At 35.8% G+C, this 22,589-nt stretch overlaps 1 protein-coding gene across 17 annotated transcripts in view; it reads left to right on the forward strand.

The window, feature by feature from the left end:
- The first annotated feature begins 19,649 nt into the window (after positions 1 to 19,649).
- LOC141550964 (uncharacterized) overlaps positions 19,650 to 22,589 on the forward strand; it is a 272,765-nt gene continuing 269,825 nt past the window's right edge. For 2 of the 17 annotated variants that reach the window (XM_074282124.1, XM_074282125.1), the window contains exons 1-2: positions 19,670 to 21,442; positions 21,534 to 21,655. In XM_074282124.1, coding sequence (XP_074138225.1) covers positions 21,539 to 21,655 — 117 coding nt within the window. In that variant the 5' untranslated portion in view covers positions 19,670 to 21,442; positions 21,534 to 21,538. Of the gene's footprint in view, positions 21,443 to 21,533; positions 21,656 to 22,589 lie in introns of all 17 variants that reach the window. The other 15 variants (XR_012484743.1, XM_074282128.1, XM_074282127.1 and 12 more) reach the window with 15 other exon arrangements.

Raw genomic sequence — 22,589 nt, forward strand, 5'->3', positions numbered from 1 at the left:
GAGCACCATGATAAGTGCTATATAAATTTCAGCTCTAGTTATTAAACAAGCAGATAGGTGGTGAAGTAGAGAGAACAACAGAGCCTAACATCAGAAACACCTAAATTCAATCCCAGCCTCAGACACTGACTTGCTTTGTGTGACCCTGGTCTTAACTCTGTTTGCCTCAATTTTCTCATCTGAAAAATGGGCTGAAGAAGGAAATGGCAAACCACATCAGTATTTTTGTCCCCTCTTCCAAAAATAGGAGGTCAAGAAGAGTTAGACCCAACTGAAACAATGACAGGTACAACCATAATGTTAGCCACAGTCATCCTGACTTTTCCCACTTTTTGCTTCTCATGTTCAATAGAATCCTTCACTCTTCTACTTTCAAACTTAAAGGTTCAGGTCTAACCTACCTGTATGTAGGAGGATTTTCTTTGACCTGGAGCTGTTAATGCTTTCTCTACTCCCACACTCTAATAGCTTAATTTCTTTTGTGTACCTTTTGTATTTACTTATCCATCCAAAAGTAAGTACCTTATCCTTTTCCCTAAAGGAATTCAAACACTCCTTAAAGTTCTCAACTATTTGATTTTTTGCATTTGTATCCTTAGCAACACATGCAGTTGCTGACATATACATAGTACATTTGTAATAAGTGCTCCTTAAATTGAATTGAATTATATTCTTGAAATAGTCTCCCTGCTCTAGTTATTCCTCTTCAATTCATCTGCCAAAATCATCTTCTATAGGTACAGGCTTGACCATAATTGCTCTATTCAAAAAACTGTAGTAATGAACTGATGCTGAGTTAAGTAGGCAAAACTAGGAGAATATGGTACACAGTAACAGTAAAATAATGTGATGATTAACTATGTTGGACTTAGTTCTTCTCAGAAATGTGGTGATCCAAGACAATTCCAATAGACTTGTGATGGAAATGCAATCTGCCTCCAGAGAGAGAACTATGGAGACTGAATGTGGATTGAAGCATACTATTTTCACATTTGTTTGTTTGTTTGCCTTTTCTTCCTCAGGGTTTATTCTTTCTTGTTTTTCTTGAACATCATGGCATATATGGAAGTATATTTAAAAAGAAAAAAAAAATCTGCAGTAATTCCTTCTTGGCTCTGTCATAGAATACAAATTCCTCACTGTGACCTTGAAAGCCCCTGACAATCTGTTCTGTCTTGTTTCACATTATTCCTTTTCACACACTTTCCCATTCTAAGTTCTAGCCAGGCTGAAGGCCTAGCTACACCTCAACAGCAACTTTCTGTCTCTTTCTTCCATGTATTCATGCAAGCTCTCCTCTAGGTCTATTCTCTCTTCATCTCTGCCTTTTATAAAGATGCATATATCATGGATCAAGCAAATGCAACTCAATGTTGGTTTTAGTATCTTTTTTCTTCTTCTAAGTTATAGCTCTGGTGTAACCTCTGTCAAACTTTCCCATTTCCATGTGTTGATAATGTTCCCTGCTCTCCTGACATTACCTTGTAATCATCCATGCCTGTTTTGTTCTTCCAGTAGAACGAAAACTGGAACCATTCTATATCCCCATTCTCTATCATGCCTTGAATGTACTGTATCATTGTTTTTGTTTTTCAGTCATGTCAGACTTTTCATTACTCTACTTGTGTTTTTTCTAGGTAAAGATACTAGTTTGTCATTTCCTTCTCTTGATCATTTTATAAATGAGGAAACTGGCGCAAACAGGGTTAAATGACTGGCCTAGGATCACGCAGCTAGGAAGTGTCTGAAATCAGAGGCTTCCCTATTCCAGATCCAACACTCTAATCACTGCACTACCTAGATGCATGTATACTGTAGGAGGTGCTTAATAAATTTTAATAATTATTCCCTTCTAATGCTAAGGCTTAAGAGCTAATGTGATTGGAAGACACAGTATAGTTTACAAAAAGAGAAAAGAAATTAGCTATGCCCTCTAATTACTTATAAATCTCTCCTCTTGGAGAGAGATATATAAATTCAAAAAAAGTTAATTAACTTAATAATGTTATTGGATTGTTTGGCTGTTTTCATAGTACTCTTACATTAATCAAACTGGGAAATGTGGGGTATGGCCATCATTTGGGGAATGGCTGACATAATGGAATATTATTATTCTATAAGAAATGATGAGCAGGCAGATTTCAGAAAAATCTGGAAAGGCTTACGTGAGCTGATGTTGAGTGAAGTGAGCAGAACGAGGAAAACATTGTACACAGTAATAGTAACATTGTATGATGATTAACTATGATGGACTTAACTCTTCTCAGCAATACAGTGATCCAAGATAATTCCACAAGACTTGTAATGCCATCCACATTCAGAGAAAAAGCTACAAAGATTAAATACAGATCAAAGCATACTGTTTTCATTTTAAAATCATTTTTTTTCTTTCTCATGTTTTTTTCTTTTTTCTCCTTTCACAGAAAGACTACAATGGAAATATGTTAACATGATTGTGTATATATACCCTATGTCAGATTGCTTGCTAGAGAGGAGGAAAAGGAGAGAGGGGGGGGAAAAAATTGGAACTCAAAATCTTACAAAAATGAATGTTGAAAACTATTTTTACATGTAATTGAAAGAAATAAAAACTATTAAGTGGGGAGGGGGAGTGAAGCTCAAGGACCACCTCTTATTTGAGATCTTCCCTCAAATTCCTCAAGTTACCAGCATTCCCTCTCCCTCTGGAAATTAGAATATCTTATGTATTTATAAGTTGAATCATCTCAGTAGCATGGAAGTTTAGGGACTCTTAAGGTTTGGAATTGCTTCCATTTTGTCTTTAACCTACTCCATTCTTCCCCAAAGCCCAAGAGTGATCTGATCCTACTAGGTGCTTTAAGTTTTTCTGAAAGTTTGTTGAATTGTTGAAATAAAGGTTACAGACAATAAATATTCTAAGAGCACAGAGAAAAGAAAAACCTTTTGACAACCATAAAGATTCATAAACATTCATACTGTCCTCTTGATTCCCAGAATCTCCTACTACAGATTAACTTGGGTCAGCTTTCCTCAGAGAGCACTTATGAGATTCCAGATTTTTCTTAATCTACTCTTTCCCCAACTCTAATTTTCTTCTGTCTCTCTATTGCTCAGGACCCCATCTGCTAAATAATAGCTGGCCAATCTTAAATGAATCCTTAACAAAATATTCATTATGTGTTAGTAGGTTTTTGTGTTACCCATCCTACATATCTTATTAGCATTTTAACAAAAATTTTAACCCAAAGAAATAAGTATGATGATCAGAATTATAGACTACTAGGGTAGTCTTTGGTGGGTGGGTAGGACCCTTAGCATCCATATAATCATTCTCCATGGACAACTATGTGATTGTCTTTCCAGCATTTTTCCCCTTTCCAAATTCTACAATCCATTCCATTCCTTGTTTATGCCTTCACATTTACCATCTCCCCAAAGAGGAATGCACCCCTTTTTAACCTCGGCTTCATGGAGACTCTCACTTCCTTTAAGACAAAACTCAGACATGATCTTCTATAGAAGTCTTTCCTAGTATCTGCAACTGCCCTCTATGTTTTGTTCTAATTAGTTCTACATTTATGCCTTCTACATATATACATATGTAATATACAGCATAACATATAGCATATAATATAATGTAGCATGATGTGATATAAAATATAATACAATATTGATAAGATAATTACATGCTTATTAGTATATATTAGATGTATTTTGTGTCTCCTCTGCTAGAATGTAAACTCATTGAAAAAAAGGATTTTTCATATTCTGAACTTATGTCCCCAGCACTTAGCAAAATAGATGATTCATAAATATTTTTTCATTGCTTGATAAGGGATGGCCCTGTATTCTTACTTCAGACCAACACTGGAACTGGTCCAAAGAATTAACTCATAATCGCAGCTAAAAATGACTCCAAAAAAGTGTGAAATAAAACAAATGAGGGCTCTGAATTTCACATATATGATTTTTCTTAGAATAGAGAATATAAAAAAAAGTTTCTCTACTATATTTTCACTTTATCCCCTTTTACAAAGAACCATGAAATAAATCATTGACCTGATCCAGTATTGAAATATCAACAAAAGAAAAAATTCCAAGGTGACTAGGCAGATTTTGTAGAGAATCCAAATAGCCAATATAGATGGTCAGAGAATACTACTTGGGCAAAGTTTGTGTAAGTTTCTGACTTTGTGACAAGCCATGGACAATCAGTAAAAGTAGCAAGAGTGTCAAATATGGTACATGATGAAAATCAAAAAGGGGTGAATGAGAGATTCAATGTTTGGACAATTGATGTAAAAAAAATATGGGTACAATATGGCAGAAGGTGGTACAAGGTGGCCTTCTTTACAAATGCAATATGCTCATTGAAAGAATGTTTTATACAGGAATGTCAACAGTTAGTCCTAATCTGAGAACCCAACCATCAAGTACCAGATGAGAAGTGCAAAAATGCCAAGAAACATATCAAGAGGGGACAGGAGCCAATAAATAAAACTTCCATCTTCTGGCAATTTTATGAAAAAGATTTACATAGAAATCAAGAGCTAATAATAGGAGCATATAAATTACTGTGGAAAATGATGATTAGTGATAATAATTGTTCAAGAAAACATGTGTGTCACCTGCCTCTAAATGGTAATTTATTTTTAACTAATGAATAATTCAAGCTCCTAATATTTAGGACAATCACATACAGTTGTTACTAACTAGTTCCCTAGTCAGATTCAGACAGGAGATCAGCAGTTGTGTACAACTAGAGAGTGACATCACATTCTCACATATATAATTCCTTTATATCAATTACTGACCACATTTTTCCTTATCATAGATTATATTCTCTGTATTAAATTTGCCCATCTTCAAATCCAAGTAGAATTTAATAGTCAATGGCTCCCAGGTTTTCCAATTCTTCTAAATGCATTAATGTTTGCAGTATAAAAAGCTTTGAGATCAACCATGCAAAACAGTGATAGATTTGACATTCTAGAATAAAGAAACCCCATATGAATATTGGTCATCGTGGGATTTTTTTTAAATAAGCTTTTTCATATATATGAAAGATATCTCGGGCTGTTTCCGTGCTACTCAGTGTTCTGAAAACTAAACTGAAAACTAAATACATCAGGAAGGCTGCTACATATGCTATTTTAAGTACCAATATTCCACTAAAAACCCAACTCATCCTGATGTGCTACAGACAAAGGCATTAACAGAACAAAGAAGTTACTATATTGCCAGTCTTCTTAGTTGAGAGAGATGTCTTTCTGGATATCGCATTTGAGTAGACATATTATCACTTAAAGATTCCTATGCCATGAAATTCAAATGGAATCTTCTAGTAATTATGCTGCTAAATACATCTGAGTGGTTAATTTTTAACCCCCTGATCATTAAACATTAAATGATTTAAACAGGTTAAAAAAAAAAAACTTGCAGTGTTTTATCAACTAAAAATCAACTCCCAGTTACCTCCAATAACCTTTTTATGCAGACAATCCACAGACATATTTGTGAGTGTATGTGGTATTTTATGGTGAGGTTTGGAGTGGTTTGGGGGAGTATAGAAACAATGAGAAAAGGCATTTTTATTAGTTTTTCTTCCTTCCTTAGTACAAAACTTGACCCAAAATAATGTTTAATTTTTTTTTAATCACTTCTGCCTTCTTCTTCAACAGAAAAAAAAGTTGACTAAAAGAATCCCATTTTCCCTCACTACATTTTAAAACTATACCTAACCTAAAAGAAGAACAGCATATGTAGATGTGAGAAGTACTATTGTCAATAGCTAACATGGCATCTCCTGTAGCAGAACTTAGTATATATAGAGCTTGCTGTTTTATGGTATTGGTGAATCCTTGAATGAGAATAATCTTATAAAGCCTATATGTTATAACTTCAGAGATATCTAGAAGAATTTAGTCCCCAAAATAGTCTCCCTTTTCAGCTTTCTGATGCCTAAATTTCCACAATTAGATACTCATTACTTTGATATAGGCCTTATTAAAATATACTTGTGAGAGGCACCATAGTATAGAAGGTAGAGAGCAGCATCAGAGTCAAGAAAACATGAGTTTGTATTCTGCTTCTTACACATACTGCCGTATAAGCCAATTCACTTAATAACTCAGTGCCAAAGACAACTCTCTAAGACCATAAATTATAGGGAAGTTGCTAATATGCATTGAAAGATGGAGTTTTTAAATCTAAGTTTGCTTCTACGAATGAAACCACAGGCCAAGTATTATCCCAGTCCTTGAGAATATAAAATAGTCAAGTTTACTCTTTGTATGCAGTCATTCCTTAGGATATGGATCTGCCCTATATTCATCTTTTTCTCCACCCTCTCTTTATTTTGCTCAGAAAGGAAAGAGGCTTACTATGTTTATAGAGGGGAAGGAAATATTTCTCCTGCCTGCCCCACATCAAACAGAGAAAGAATAGGTGCATGACCAGATTGTAGAGATGAGCCAGCATAAAGATATTCCAGAAAGGCTGCTTCCCTTAATAGCACCTGAAATAAAGCTGGCTGAGTCATGTCCCAAGAATGTTTGATTAGGACTCATATGGAAAGGGCTGGTTTATTCACTGACTGCATGTGAGCAATCACATAGCATATAGCAGCAGAAACAGTTTTCTAGCATCAGTGCTGAGGCTGTACACATGAGATTTTCTACTTCCATTCTGGTTATAGAGGCACCTTGCCCATCCCTTTTCAAGCATGAATGCCAAAACTGCTCTGTTAGCAGGGGAAGTGGTTGGAAAAAAGGGGTGCCAATGCGAGGAGTGGGAAGGATTCTCATTCAGGATTGTGCTATTTTCTTTTTCATTTTATTTGGAACAAAGTTAACTTCAAAAGTTCCAGGTTTTTTAACTGGGGGGAGGAGGGGAGCAAAGATGCTCAGTAAATTAAAGGTCAGTAAATTAATGATGGAAATTCCCAAAACTTTAATGTAAGCTAATGAGAGTAAAGAGGTGATGAGATCCATGGGCTATATAGTTATTCTTGGTGAATGAGTTTAATTAGTCCCTTTCCTGAGAACAAGTGCTGGGTTGTGTGTGTGTGTGTGTGTGTGTGTGTGTGTGTGTGTGTGTGTGTGTGTGTGTGTGTGTTTTGTTTGAAGAAGATCTTGAGTGCCTAAATAGGAAAAGGATAAAGTAAGAATAGGCTGGAGATACTGTAGGTGGAGCTTTTCTACTTATTAATTTTCTTTCTTCTTGGCATTCAAAATCCCTTTATAATCTGATTAGGCTGGTTATATATTCACTTTCCATTGAATACTCTATATCCTAGCCAAACTAGCCTTTTATCTCTGAGCTATATGGAAATATCCAGCTCCCACCTCTGAGTCTACCAACTCACTACTCCACACCCTACCCCATCTATACTCACCCCTCCCCTGCTCCCAGTCAGGAATGCTCTCCCTCCTCCTTATCACGGTTTTGTAAACCCTAATCCCCTTCAAAGCTTAGCTCAAGTAGTACCTCCTTCAAAAGACCTCTCCTAATCCTCCCATTTCCTAATATTTGCCACCATCACCATCACAGTGCATTTATTTTAGTTTTGTCCTTAATTTACTTAAATGTGAACATTTTGGATCCTCTGAATAGAACATAAACTCCTAATGACATTGTAATCTTCAAGAATGAAGGACAAACAACATGGGCTGGATTTATTTCTTAAGGGCCATGCCTTAAACCCAAATCACTCTGGTTCTCATTGGTTACACAACAAAGGTCCTGAACAGAGCCTCAAAGTTAATATAAGTAGCAATTTTGTTTTGGGTAGAAACCTTGAGAAGGAAATCTCCTCCCAGATTGATTGATTACTTTTTTTTTTTTTTACTAGATAGAAAAGACCATTATTTGCCTCATTGCTTTCTTACCTAGCCTTAATCATTAAATGGGCAGTTGCCTCAATCAGGCTGAGACCTGTTAGCTTAAAAAGGTCAACCCACTGCATCCAAAGCCTTCTCTAATTGTCCTGATCTAAATCTGGCCACTGGACCCAGATGGCTACAAAAAGGAAAGTGAGGTCAGTGATCTCGCAAAGACCTCCCTCACTCAAATCCAATTAATTTGCATGTCATTGATGCCATGGTCATTTTTGAAGAAGAGGGCAGAACTGTCTCACTTTCATATTTTTTGCATCCCCAGTACTAAGAAAAGTAATTGTTGATTAAGTGAGTGATTGACTATTTGATTGATATTTTCACTTGGTCCTTCATGGAACATTCACAGAGCAAAATCAATATCCTTTTATGAGATTGCACTCTATGTGATGCGGTATGTGAACCAAAGATTCCAGCTGTACAAATGGCACTGTTCAAATCAATCTTTTTTTTTAAGAGCTTTTTAAAGATTTTTTCCCCCTTCTTATTTTATGCTTTTCCTTTTTAGTTTTCCTTTCCTTTTCTGAGTAACCTGCCACACCTATTGGAAAAAACTACTGAGAACATAACAATTTAAGTTGTTTTTTTTTTTTTCCCCAATAGTGTTTTTCTTCTAATAAGTCAAGCATTAGAGTTGCCTTCAGTACAAAAGGGAGATTTATAAATTGAGGAACAATCCAAGGCCAAAAGAATTTCCTTGAACTTGTTACAATGCTTTTACCTTCTTTCTAGGCTGAAATTCCCTGTATTTGTCTCTAATGGTTTCAATTAAAAAAAAAAAAAACTCTCAAAAGCTGCTATTAAAATACTCGTATTGGACAGGTTGAGAAGAACTCAGATTTAACCTATCCCAAAACATTTTAATATCTGTGTAAACATCATGGACCAAGGAAGTTCTGCAATTAGAGCCAGAAAGCCAAATTTTATACTACCTAACTCTCTGTGTAACCTAAAGCAAAACTTTACTTTAAAATGAAAGAATTGAATGAGATGATCTCCAAAGTTCTTTTCCCAACTGAATGTTATAAGATTGTCAATCAGTTCCCCTCTTCAAATCTCAGCTTTCTCCTCTGTAAAAATCAAGGGGTTGTACTCCATCATTTCTGTTGTTTCTTCTGACTCTAAATCCTATGATCCTGAAATATTAGCAAGTATTAATTTATCTGAATAGCTAATTATCACCTTAGAAAAGAGTTGGAGCCCAAAGGAATTGTAACAAAAGAAAGTTTTAATGGGTCATATATAGGGTGTCAGGAAAGGAATAGCTCATGGGAAGTGGTGAAGAGTAGATGTTAACTTTTGTCCAAATAGTAGTTATTTGACCTGCATATGACAAACAACAGTTTGTGCAAGAATTCCAAGTTTCTTTTTATTACACAAAAAATATTGCCATGGTAATAATTCATATGTTTAACATGAACTTTTTAAAATGTGAAAGCTTAACCCTTTTCCTACCTCACGAATATATATGAAACAAATAATTGATGATAGTAATAATTACACTTCATATTTATATAGTTTTCTATACTTTTAAAGTATTTCAAATGCATAATTCATTTTGATTTTCACAAAAATCCTTTGAAGTAGATAACACAAATATCATCCCCATTCAACAGATGAGTAAGCCAGTTCAGAGAGAAACAAAGCATGAATACAAAAGCTGGAAGGGATCTTAGACACTATATAATCCAATGTTTTCATTTTACAAATAAAGAAACTGAAGCACAGAAAAGTTAAGTAACTTGCTCAAGATTACAGAAGGATTCAGCATCAGAGGCTAAATGGTAACAGTTCTTCCAGCCAAAGTTGAACTGTGAGAAGGTGATAGAATCAAAATTCAAACTAAGGACTTTTAGGGTCAAGTCCATTATTTTTCCAAAGCCTGGTCAGACACAAACACAAAATTTTAAGAGACCTTAGAGATCATTTAACCCATTCATAAATCTTGCCAATGAGGAAACTGAGATAATATATGTAAAAAAAAAAAAAAAAAACATAAAAAACATTTAACAGAGTATAGCATATTGTAGGCACTTAAGAGGAAATGTCTCTTCTTTCTCCTACTGTGTGTTTTTTCACTTCAAGTCGCCTTTTCTTTATCAGATAACTGGATCTAGTATGTTCATTTGATAGCATAGTTTCCCTCCCTAGGTTGTCAAAGAAACTCTTTTGTTCTTTTTATTTTAAAAATAAAGTACTTATTTTTGTTTTTATTTTTTATTATAGTATTTTATTTACCAGACATATGCATGGATAATTTTTCAGCATTGATCCTTTCAAAATCTTCTGTTCCAACTTTTCCTCTCCTTCCCCCCACTCCCTACCCTAGATGGCAGGTAAACCAATACATATTAAATATGTTAAAGTATATGTTAAATACAATATATTTATACATATCTATACAGTTATTTTGCTGCACAAGAAAAATTGGACTTAGAAATAAGGTAAAAATAACACGAGAAGGAAATCAAAAATGCTAGTGGACAAAAACAGAGGAAGTAAAAATGCTATGTTGTGATTCACACTCATTTCCCATAGTTCTTTTGCTGGGTTCTCTTCATCATTGAACAAATGGAACTGATTTAGTTCATCTCATTGTTGAAGAAGCCACATCCATCAGAACTGATCATCATATAGTATTGTTGTTGAAGTGTATAATGATGTCCTACTCTGCTCATTTCACTCAGTATCAGTTCATGTAAGTCTCTCCAGGTCTTTCTGAAATCATTCTGCTGGTCATTTCTTACAGAACAATAATATCCCATAATATTCATATACCACAACTTATTCAGCCATTCTCCAATTTATGGACAGCCATTCAATTTCCAGTTTTTAGCCACTACAAAAAGGGCTGCCACAAACATTTTTTGCACATACAGGTCCCTTTCTCTTCTTTAAGATCTCTTTGGGATATAGGCCCTTGTAGTAACACTTCTGGATTAAAGGGTATATACAGTTTGTTAACTTTTTAAGCAGAGTTGCCAATTGCTCTCCAGAATGATTGGATGCATTTACAATTCCACCAACAATATATCAGTGCCCCAGTTTTCCCACTTCCCCTCCAAAATTCAGAATTATCTTTTCCTGTCATCCTAACCTATCTGAGAGGTATGTAATAGTATCTCAGAGTTGTCTTAATTTGCATTTCTCTGATTAATAATGATTTGGAGCATATTTTCATATGGCTAGAAATAGTTTCTATTTCTTCATCTGAAAATTGTCTGTTTATATCCTTTGACCATTTATCAATTGGAGAATGGCTTGATTTCTTATAAATTGGAGTCAATTCTCTATATATTTTGGAAATGAGGCCTTTATCAGAATTTTTGACTGCAAAAATATTTTCCCAGTTTATTTCTTCCCTTCTAATTTTGTCTGCATTAGTTTTGTTTGTATAAAAGCTTTTTAATTTGATGTGATCAATAATGATTTCTAGTTCTTCGGTCACAAATTCCTTCCTCCTCCACAGGTCTGAGAGGTAAATTATCCTATGTTCTTCTAATTTATTTACAATCTCATTCTTTATGCCTAGATCATGAACCCATTTTGACCTTATCTTAGTATACCGTGTTAAGTGTGGGTCAATGCTTAGTTTCTGCCATATAAAGTATTTATTTTTAAACAGCCAAAATAACCTTTAGCAATGAATACATATAACAACTTTTTGATTTGTATTCTATTTTTTATAATTCAATTACAATCTATGACACGGGTTTTTCACACTTATCCCCATATACAGATTTTTTTAAAATCAAGAACCACTTTAGCAGTCTGGTCAAATGTATGGCCCCCTTCTTAGATGTGTGTACAAAAACCTTAAATGGGGTCACAGATTTGGACACCACTGAACAAAAGTATATTTATGAATCTTTCTATTTATGCATCTTTCTATCTTTCTCTGTCTATCTATACATTCATTTATCTGTCTGCCTATCTGTCTTAACCTGTCCACCCATGCATCTATCTATAGAAATGTATAATTCTATAATGATCATCCCTTTTAAAGCAATTGTGTGAGTAAAGGCTGTAAGTTTATCCTAATGATACCATTGTTGGTCAAAATATATACAGAATTATGTTCAAAACATTTGGATAGCATAGTCTTTTGAAACTTTTTGTCTTCTGTAATGGCAAGTTTGTCTGTCCATCCATTCATTTATCTGCCTATCTATCTGTCTGTCTGTCTATCTATCAACCTGTCCACCCATGCATCTATTATCCATCTATCTATCTATACAAATCTATAGTTCTGTGATTATTCCCTTTGAAGTAGTTGTATGAATGAAGGCTATAATAATACCACTTGTTGGTCAAAATATGTTCAGAACTATGTTCAAGGCATTTAAATATCACATTCTTTTGAAACATTTTGTCTTCTGTAGAGGCAAGTTTCATTTCTGAGAGCCAAAAGTTATTAGGCATCACATCTGACGTTTTTTTAAGTTTATAATCAAGCTGGTAACACCCAAGAACACGATGTGACTCTAAAAAAACTAGACAGTCCGAATACAATCCTTCCTTTGCAACAACAACAACAAAATTCGGTTCTGCACATATAAATTGTACCTAGGATATACTATAAGATATTAATATGTGTGGGAATGCCTGCCATCTAGGGGAGGAGGTGGAGGGAAGGAGGGGAAAAATTCAGAACAGAAGGGAGTACAAAGGATAATGTTGTAAAAAAAAAAAAAAATTACCTATGCATATGTACTGTCAAAGAAAATGTTATAATTATAAAAATTAATTTTAAAAACAGGAAAAAAAAGAAAAACAAAATAACTAGGCAGGTATTCTCACATAACTTGGAAATCATTATTGAAGTCAGTTCCCAAATGTAACCCCACAAATGTCCCGTATAGCATGGAAGCATTCAGTTCCATTCTATTTTGATCATTGAGTATAAAGGGTACAAGGACAGAGAAAGAAAAAAAAACATTCTCTAACTTCAAGGACCTTATATTCTCTTGGGGGAATAAACTACAAAGTGTATTCAATACAAAGTAAGATAAAACTTTCTAGGGAGCATTAATGCTCAAAAATGGCTCTTTGGTACATTTGACATTGATGATAATCTCTTTTCCTGCATATGCTCTTTTTCCTGGTTCTCCTCCAACCTCTCCTTATCATTTGACTTTGTTGATTCACCATCACTATCTCTGCTGCTAAATGTGGGAGCATTGCAAAAACTCTGTCCTATACCTTCCCTTTTCTCTCTAGACTATCTTTATAGATAGGCAACTAGATGAGGTATCACCAATTGACTTTTAAATATCTAAAAATGGATATCTAAAAGTCAACATAGTCAAAACATAGCTCAATATCTCTTCTCCCCCCACCCTAATTCCCCTGCCCCACAAAGCACCTCACTTCTATTATTGTTACTACCTTCAATTATTATTAAGGCATCACTATCCTTCCAGTAAATGAGGTAATAAGCCTTGGAGTTCTCTTGATTCTTTACTTTTCTTCAGTTCACATGTCAATCAGCTGCCCAAATTTGGCATTTCTATCTCCATAACATCTCTTGCCCTTAGCCCTTCCTCGCCAATTCTACAGCTACCACCCTATATCAGGTCCTTGACTAAGATGATAGCCTTCTTTGAGAGGCTTCCTCCTTTCCCTCACAATATGCTCTCCACACAACAGCAAAAGTGATATTCCTATGGTATAGGTCTCATCATATTATACCATCACCACCAGCAAATTCCACTGGTGCCCTATTGATCATAGGATTAAATATTAACTCTTCTATTTAACATTCCAGGTGTGTGTATGTGTGTATGCATATATACACATATATTTTATGTACATATGTATATGACACCACCTAGCTGCCCCTCCCTTCCCATCTCTACCAGCTAACCTCCTTGGTTTCCTTCAAGATACAGTTGAAGTACCACATTCTTCAGAATGCCTTTCCTGGTCCTCCCAGGAACTAGGATACCTCCTTCACAAAAATATTTTACATTAATTCTGTATGATTCTTCTGTTTGACATTTAAAGATCTCCATAGCTTCATCTCTTAATACCTTTTTATGTGTGTATACACACATATATGCTTGTGTGTGTACATATAAGGCAAAGATTGTATATGTACACCCATGGGGCATATATGTGCATTGGTATATTGTCCATCTGTATGCATTTATGAATGTGAATATATGTGTGTAGGTTGTAGACATCTATATAATGTAGGTACACTCATGTATGTATGTATGTGTATTCATATATACATTGTGTGTGATTTTGCATTTGTGTGTATGTTTACTCTCCTACTCAAACTCTGTATTCTAATCATACTGGCTTACTTAATATGCATCTCCCACCTGTATGCCGCCTTTACACTAAATATCTCCCATGCATGGAATTTATTATCTCCTTATTTCCACCTGTTGAAATCCCCAATTTCCTTCAAGATTTAGTTAAAGTGCCAATTTCTATAGGATGACTTTCCTACTCCTCCTACGAATTAGGATATACCTTTATCAAACTACCTTATATTAAATCTGTTTATATGGTACATGTCATTTCCCCAGCTGAAATCTAAGTTCCATGGAGGTGGACTGTTTCATTTTCATCTTTGAAGCTCTAGCATTTTAACATAGTATAATATTTATTTAGTTTATTGGTAAGAAGTGGTATCTGAACATCATTGCAGTAAAGCTATTGCACCCTTCTCCTCCAAAGAAACAATCTTAACAAATGGCAGCTCCTTAAAAGTACCAATATACTTTTTTTTTCAAATCTGTTTCATTATCTATTCCCAAAAAAAGTTGGAACAACAGTTTTCAGACTTTTAGGTCTCTGAACTTCTTTGTATTCTTAAAAATTAGTGAGAACCTTGAAATGCATTTTGTTTACATGGGTTATATATCTACTGATATCTACCATATTTGAAATTAAAACTGATAGATTTTAAATGTTTATTTATTCTAAAATAACAAAAACAACCCTATCCCATTTAACATAAACAACACATTTTTATGAAAAAAAATTACATTTTTAAAACAAAAATATTCATGGGAAGTGACATTGCATTCTTTTTATATATTTTTACAAACCTATTTAATGTCTGGCTTAATAAAAGACAGCTGAATTCTAGTTATGTTTCTGCATTCAAGCTGTCTCAATGTGTTGTTTTTTGATTGAAGTATGTGAAGAAAATCCAGCCTCATACACATGTGTATTTGGAAAGGAGAGAAATATTTTAATAGACAAATAACATCTTAGTCATATTATAAAAATAATTTAACCTTTAACCCCTGAAAGGATATTAGAGAGCTCTCAAAAAGGTCTCTCCAGGAGTCTTTGAACTACATATTGAGAACCACTTAGTTAATTTCATTAATTTTAAAGATTTTTTTTTTTTTAATTTTTGGTGGGGGAAGAGGAGGGCAAGTTTTAACCTAGACTTGTTGAATGTGAAGACCCACAATCTCAAAATGAATTTTATTCAACTCACATAATATACACTGGTTTTGGTCATGTGATAGGGGTGGGTTATCATTGTTGAGCTACTGTTAATTGCTGTCAGGTTCAAGTTAAAATAGGTGTTCTTCTTTATGATAATTTTTTCCTGGTATGAATTGTTCCTATTGCTCTGAGGGCTCTGGCAAGCCTAGACTTTGGTGTATCCATTCAACAAGTCAAATTAAGTATATCTGATTGAGTCTCTAAAATAGGAGATAGATATAATCAAGAAGATGTAAGAGTCAATAGGATTGGCATTGCTCCAAATCTTCCTCATTGATCTTCTTCAGAATAGTGGGGTGAAGAGGACCATTTTAAACTTTCTTTAATTGAAATTTGTTCCTTCCCAACTATCACCAACCAGTATTTATTTCTAAATAATGACTACCTTTGAAAGTGAGTCAGATTAATGCATTGTGGATGGAGTTATGAGCTGATCTAACCATTCTGGAAAGCAATTTGGAAGTATACTCAAAGGGCAATAAAATTGTGTATTTCCTTTGATCCAGCAGTGTCTCTACAGAGTCTGTATACCAGAGAGATCATAAAAGAGGGAAAAGAACCCAAAGATGTTTGTAGCAGCCTTTTTTGTAGTGGAAAAGGAACTGGAAATTGAGTGATTGCCTATCAATTGGGGAATGGATGAATAAGTTATGATATATGAATGTAATGGATTATTGTTCTATTTTTTTAAATGATGAGCAAGCTCATTTCAGAAAAGCCTGGAAATACTTACATGAACTGATGCTGAGTGAATTGAGCAGAACCAAGAGAACATCGTACACAGTAATAAGAAGATTATGTGATGATCAACTGTCATGGATTGGGCTCTTTTCAACAATGAGGTGATTCAAGGTAATTCCAGTAGATTTGTGATGGAAAGTGCCATTGTTTGTTTGCCTGATTTTTTTTTCTCCTTTTGATCTGATTTTTCTTGTGCTGCAGGACAAATATGGAAATTTGTTTAGGCTTGCACATGTTTGTTTAGCTTATATCAAATTGCTTACTGTGTAGAAGAGAGGGAAAGGAGGGTGAGAGGGAGAAAAATTTGGAACACAAAATTTTGCAAAGGTGAATGCTGAAAACTATTTTTGTGTGTATTTGGAAAAATGAAATACTATTAATTTTTTTTGAAAAGAAAAAAGTGAGTCAGGACTGGATGTGATCTCTAGTAGTTGGGGGGAAAGAGGAATGCCAGCACCCATGTACTCAAAACTGGAGGAGGTTGCCTCCTGCTTGTGTCAGTATGTATGTAATACATGTGTGTACAATAGGCATGGTATGTACATATATGTATGAAAATACAAGTATACACATACATGACAGGCCAAATAATTTCCATATTCTGGTGGAAAAAAAAATCAGTTGTAGTAGACTGACATTAGTAACAGATTGACAGGTTCTACGTATGATTTCAGTCATTTTTTAAGTAGTTAAAAGTATATATAGTCTATATTTAATAAACACACAACACATATCTACATACACACATTTATGTATACCTACACATGTGTGTCATAAAGTTATACCTTAAGGGGGCAGCAAATGAATTCTAAGATCAATCTTAAAATGCTAAATGCCTGCCACCTGGAATTTAACCAGTAGGATTTATATTTAATTTTTCTCCACAAAACTCTCTAAGCAGCAGCAGCAGCTTCCACCTAAGCAAGTGGAAAAATTGAGCCAGAGAGAAATTCAATGATTTGCTCCAAATGATTTTTGGCCCTTGAATTTTGCTTTAAATAGCCATTCACTGAACAACCCTGAATTTCTCCAAAAGTTTTTGTAATTTGACTGCTCTCCATGTTGTGTGTCTGTGTATGTGTGCTAAAGGTAAAACCAAGAGTCTTAACTGCTATCAATTCTCCAAGGATAATTTAATAAAAGATTTAGGTAGAGAAAAAGAAATACTATTCCACTACTTCCAATACAGTGACACAATGATAAAGACTTCATTGTGATCATAAGAAGCTCTCTAGCAAAGTTGGAGACCTGAGGGAAGGCAAGGGAGAAGTATTCTGTATTCATCACACCTGCCAATCAATTCTCTTGTATTCCCAAGACTTCCCAAAAGATGGGAAACCATTTGTTTGATGACCAAACAAATAAGAGTTAATTTATTACTTGTATTATCATAATTCTTGTCAATTAAGAAGGGATGACAAATGAGAATATGAACTTTGTTTTAAATCTGCTTCGGTTGAAATAAAGAAGAGAATGACCAAGTCCCTGTACCGATTGTGCCCCCTTCCCCATCCCTTTTAATCCTCCATCCACACATCACCTTGACATTTAAAACTTAGGAAAGGTGGGTACGTGGAGAGAGAGGAGTCAAGGAAAAGGGGAAAAGTCTTTTTTTTTTGTATAAAAAATTAGAAATTTATTCAAAACACATACAAAAAAATCTGTCATTAGTTAAAAAGTGGAATTCTAATCCAAGTAGAACTCTAACCAAAGTGCTGCAACGGAAATAGTTCAAGAGAGCTCACACTGCGTTCTCGCTCTGAATGACTCGGAGCGCAGACGGGGACATTCTCAACTTTAGCGAAGAATCTGTTGCCCCCAAACACTGACTGCAAGGTCATCAGGTTCAGGTCTGACATTACGAATTCTTCAGGCTGCCCTAGGTGCCCCGGGTCAATTGTTTCTAAGGATTACCCAAGTTAAACTGGTTTGGTGATTCGCTAGCTAATAATTTTATTTAAAATGAGTTCTTTTAAAAGAATCGTTTCTGTAGTTTAACTTGGGCTGAGCTGGTCACACCTAGGTCCCAGATCGTTTCTAGTTTGGGGAGCTGATTTTTCTTTAATTGAACAGTTTCAATTTACCTAAAAGATATCTTCACCACCTGTCCTTAATTGACTAAATGGCATCCACCTTTTTGCAGCCCTGTTCTACTCAAACATCGATATAGAACAATCAAACTCAAATTTTGCCCAGTGGGAAAATTAAAAAAATAAAAAAAAATGTCAATCTTGAGTCACTAACTACTCCCGTATGCCTGTAGTCAAAACGCCTAAATCTATGCCCAGGTCTGCTCTATCCTTGGGACTGCGGTTAAATATGTCTCATTGCCTTCTCCCACTCCTTATTGAACTTCCTGGATGCATACGCACCCCCACCCCCACCCCCACTCCCAGATAACCATGAAGCAGGTAGAAAAAAAAAATTAAAAAAATAAAAACGACACACCTTCCCAGGAGTGGAAAGCACGCCTTCCACATGCACCAATTTCTCCCGAGTCTGCATTTATATAGGCTGTATTTTCTGACTCTCGGGTTTTATGGAGGAATTGGCAACTATATGTGTCGCAGACTCGAATTGAGGAGCAGGAAAACTGCACACTTATTTTTAAGGGCTCGGAAGTTGATAAGCCCTAGCCACTGCTGGAAGCCTAGCCCAAATTAGCTCCGGACTCCAGGCACATCAGCCCAGGTGTTCCTATCTGGCCTAAGGCAGGAAGTGGATCCCAGTCTTTCGGACCGACTTTTAAAAAATATTTTTTAAAACCAAATTCAGACATATACTGATTGCCTTAAGTTTAAGAGGTAAATATACTGGTACAGGTCATATATATTTGGTCTTTACTTTGAAAACATCGAGGTGACGTGGAGTCTAACTCGGAAACTACTCTGCCGGGGAAGCCCACCCCAGCCAAAGGACTAGTGGGAAAAACTGTCACGTGTCGGCCAAGGCGACGCAGCTGTCCGGTTCACTTCTGGGCTCTTTTTAAAGATGAAAAATAATTGCTTTTCCTGAGAGTATGCGTTCCTTTTTTACTTTTAAATCTCATTCTAATTTATTGAAATTTCATTTTGTTATAATGTATATTTTATGTTTTGAGTTTTGAATACTCGAACTCCCTCTCCCTTTTTACTTTATTGAAGCTTCAAGCAATTTTTCTTTACTGTGCTGTAGCATACATAATATCCTCACGTTTATGTACGTACTAGTGAATCGACATCTGAATAACACCGTTAGTCCCAATTACATTTCCTCTCCCTTTGGAAAACCTTTTCAAACACTTGGAATGTCTAATTCCTTGGCACCACTTCCACTGACCTGAATTTTGTTCCGGAGATCCCTAGACAGGTAGGATTCCACATTTCCTTCCCTGCTCACTGAATACTATACACTGAAGGGCAGAGGACACGGTTATTTTCGTTTGTTTGTTTTGGGAGTTTTGTTTATTTTTTGGAGGTCTATTCCCGTTTCCTCAGAAGCCGCTACCAGAAGCCCCAAACTCCGGGACCCAAGAGTCCCGGCTTTTGGAAGTCTTAGAATGTAGGTGCGCGCCTGCCTTTCTATGCCAGTTTTTCCCTAGGCAGCGGCCCATTTCCTGGACCCTTGCTTCTTAACAGCCATAGCAGGCTAGTTCTAGTCGCCAAAAGGGTTAAAGTGTGAGGAGGAAGTAGTTTAAAAAGATCAAACAGTCCCCCTTTTCACTTGCGTTTCATATTCTCTCGGTGCTCCTTTCATCCCAAATCACTCTCTTATGCCTAGTTTTGGCACGAGTTTTTCCTCCAGAGGATTAGGATCCTTAGGTCTTCCTAATCAATGCTGAAATTTAGATGAAGGAAAGAGCTAAACTCGGGCCTCAGGCAACTTTCTCTGGAATTGCCCCATTCCATAGATACCAGAAGTGGTGAGATTGGACTGGTTAAATCTGGTCTTTTCTGGATTATCACTTTTTGCCTTTTCCACTTTCGACAATTGCAAACCTGGGAACCAAGAAGCAGAGAATCTCCGGGACATCCCACATAAGGACCCTAGGAAAGTTGGGCGTCACCTGTCCCAACAGCAACTTCACTTTTCACTTGGGTTTATGTTTGAGAGTTTGTCTCTGGCCAAGAAAGAGTCTGTGGATAAGTGTAAAAAAGTAGAAACGCTAAATGTCCCATTTAGGTACCCAACCTTTGGATTGAGAGCACCGGAGAAAAACGGCTCCAGTCCTCTTCTTCAAATCAGTATTTCACAATATATTCTTAAAATCCAGCTTCTGTCTTTAATGGGTTGGTAACACCTGGGTTGCTTTTAACTCTACGGGAGATGAAGTTCGTCAGAATTTGTTGTGATTTTCGGATTGTGGATGAGGATGGTTTGTAGAGTACACAATGTGTATTTGGCATAAGAGACTTTAAAGGCTTTGTGTTTGCATTTTCCTTCGCTAAAGGCAAAGATTTATTTAAAAAAAAAAAGTAACTCTCTCTAACTACTTGATGACTTAGGAAAATTCACAAATTTTGGGATGTGTGTGTGTGTGTGTGTTTAATTCCTCCATTTAAAACGGAGGTAAGTAACTTTTATTTGTATGTGTGAGGGAGATAACGGTCATTATTCATAAGCATTGTTTCCATAGCTCATTCCTTCTTGAACCTTTTTCTGCTTGAATTGTATTTCTTAAACAAAACAACAACAAAATAGATCTTGCAACTCCAGATTAGCTTTGCTGACTGAGCTGTATTTCTGTCCTACCTTACTCCACTCCACTCTATTCCTCTTTGCCTCTCTCAATTCATTGGGCAGTGAAAGCAGTAGTTTCCTCCAGAATTGAGAACCCCTCAGAATCAAAGTTCACGCACATTTCCTAAACCCTTTTTTTCATTGTTGCTCCTATTCCCCCCCAAAAAAAGTTAACAAATCAATTAGAATTGAGTTAAATAGATAGTTCAACCAAGCTGAAAACTTGGCCTAAATTTATAATTTTATCTGGAGATTTGTGCTAAGCTTAATATTTTGGGAATGGTCTCTACATTGTTTCTCTATTATCCTAAGGAAAAATAGCAGCGAAGGTAGCTAATGAGTTTTCTGTGGAGTTTTCAGTCATACGTGATGCATGTCCTCCAATGTCCACTAGAGGTCACTGGCCCCTCGCGGTCTTACTGCACTGAGTTCCACCTCCATTTCCTCTTACTCAAATTAGCACTGCGTTAATTAACACTGTAGTCCATCAACGGGCGTTTCTTTCTGTACAGTACACCAGCAGGGCTTATATAGACAAACCATACCAAATCAAAACCAAAATCTCCCAAACAAAATACCTTCAGCATGTTCAAAATGGGAGGCAGGCGTCTGAATAACCAGGGGACAAGGTATAGTGCCATCACTCTTTAACTTTTGCTCTTGTTTATTTACTAAGTTGCTGTTTAAAAAAAAAAAAAAAAAAAATCTCTGCTTTCACAGGTTCAATGAGGTTTGTCATTTCTCTCTGGTTCTCCGAGGCTTTTGGACAGCAGATTTCTGATTCCCAATATAATGATATTGAGGACTCCTGGCGTCGCGTTCTCAGCCTCAGGATTCTGGAGGTGAAATGGGCTCAACACTGGGCCGTCTGGGTTTGGGAGATGCAAATGAAATTGAATGATGAATATGTTTGGCTACGAAATGGAAGCTTAAGATGTAGGTCCATTGTCTTTGATTTAAGGAATAACGAAGAAATAGCAGGAGCTAGCACAGAAACTATCATATTTCTACGGACCATGGGTTGGGACTGAGGGAATGGGGGAAGACAGAGGTGAAGGAAGGAGAGAGGGAAGAAGACAGGAAAGGTGGAATTCACGGGTTAATGAAAGGAATTTTTAAGCTCTGGGCTCTTGGGAGGGAAGTATGTGGGTTTACCTGCTCATTTTTATGCGTTTTCCTGCCAGTAGCTTCTTTTTATATACCTGGGATACTTTTTCAAATGTCTTTGCTGCTTGAGACTTAAGTCTTTTTTATTTATTTTTGTTTGATTGATTGTTTTTACGTAATCCAAAGAGAATTTTTTAATGTGAACTGGAAAGACTACTGCACACGAGAACAGAATTGTTATATTTTTATTCCAAGACTTCCCATACATACATACATACATACATACACCTTATTTATATGTTTGGTTTTTTTGTTTGTTTTTTAAATAGTGTCTTGAAAGACAACGATTTCCCCAGAAAACCTGTCCACTTTTGCAGGAAAATTCTGCTGAAACGTTTATCTTCATTGATAATATATGCGTTTCCTGAAGGAGAAATGCTGTCAAGCTAGTGGGGAAAGGAGAAAGATTTGGGGATTTGAGGACTCTCGTGCTTTCCTTTTTTCCATGACATTAACTGAAGCACCCTGAAATACTAGACTGCGAGGGGTCTAGCTTAAAACTGAGAGACGATGAGCTTCGTCTAAAACTACAGCTGGTGCGATGTGTGTTATTTTAAAAAGCCTGTGTTCTTTGAAAGGACTTTTTTTTTTTTTTTTTTTTTTTTTTTT

Source organism: Sminthopsis crassicaudata, chromosome 1 (assembly GCF_048593235.1).
Source record: "Sminthopsis crassicaudata isolate SCR6 chromosome 1, ASM4859323v1, whole genome shotgun sequence".
NCBI lineage: Eukaryota > Metazoa > Chordata > Mammalia > Dasyuromorphia > Dasyuridae > Sminthopsis > Sminthopsis crassicaudata.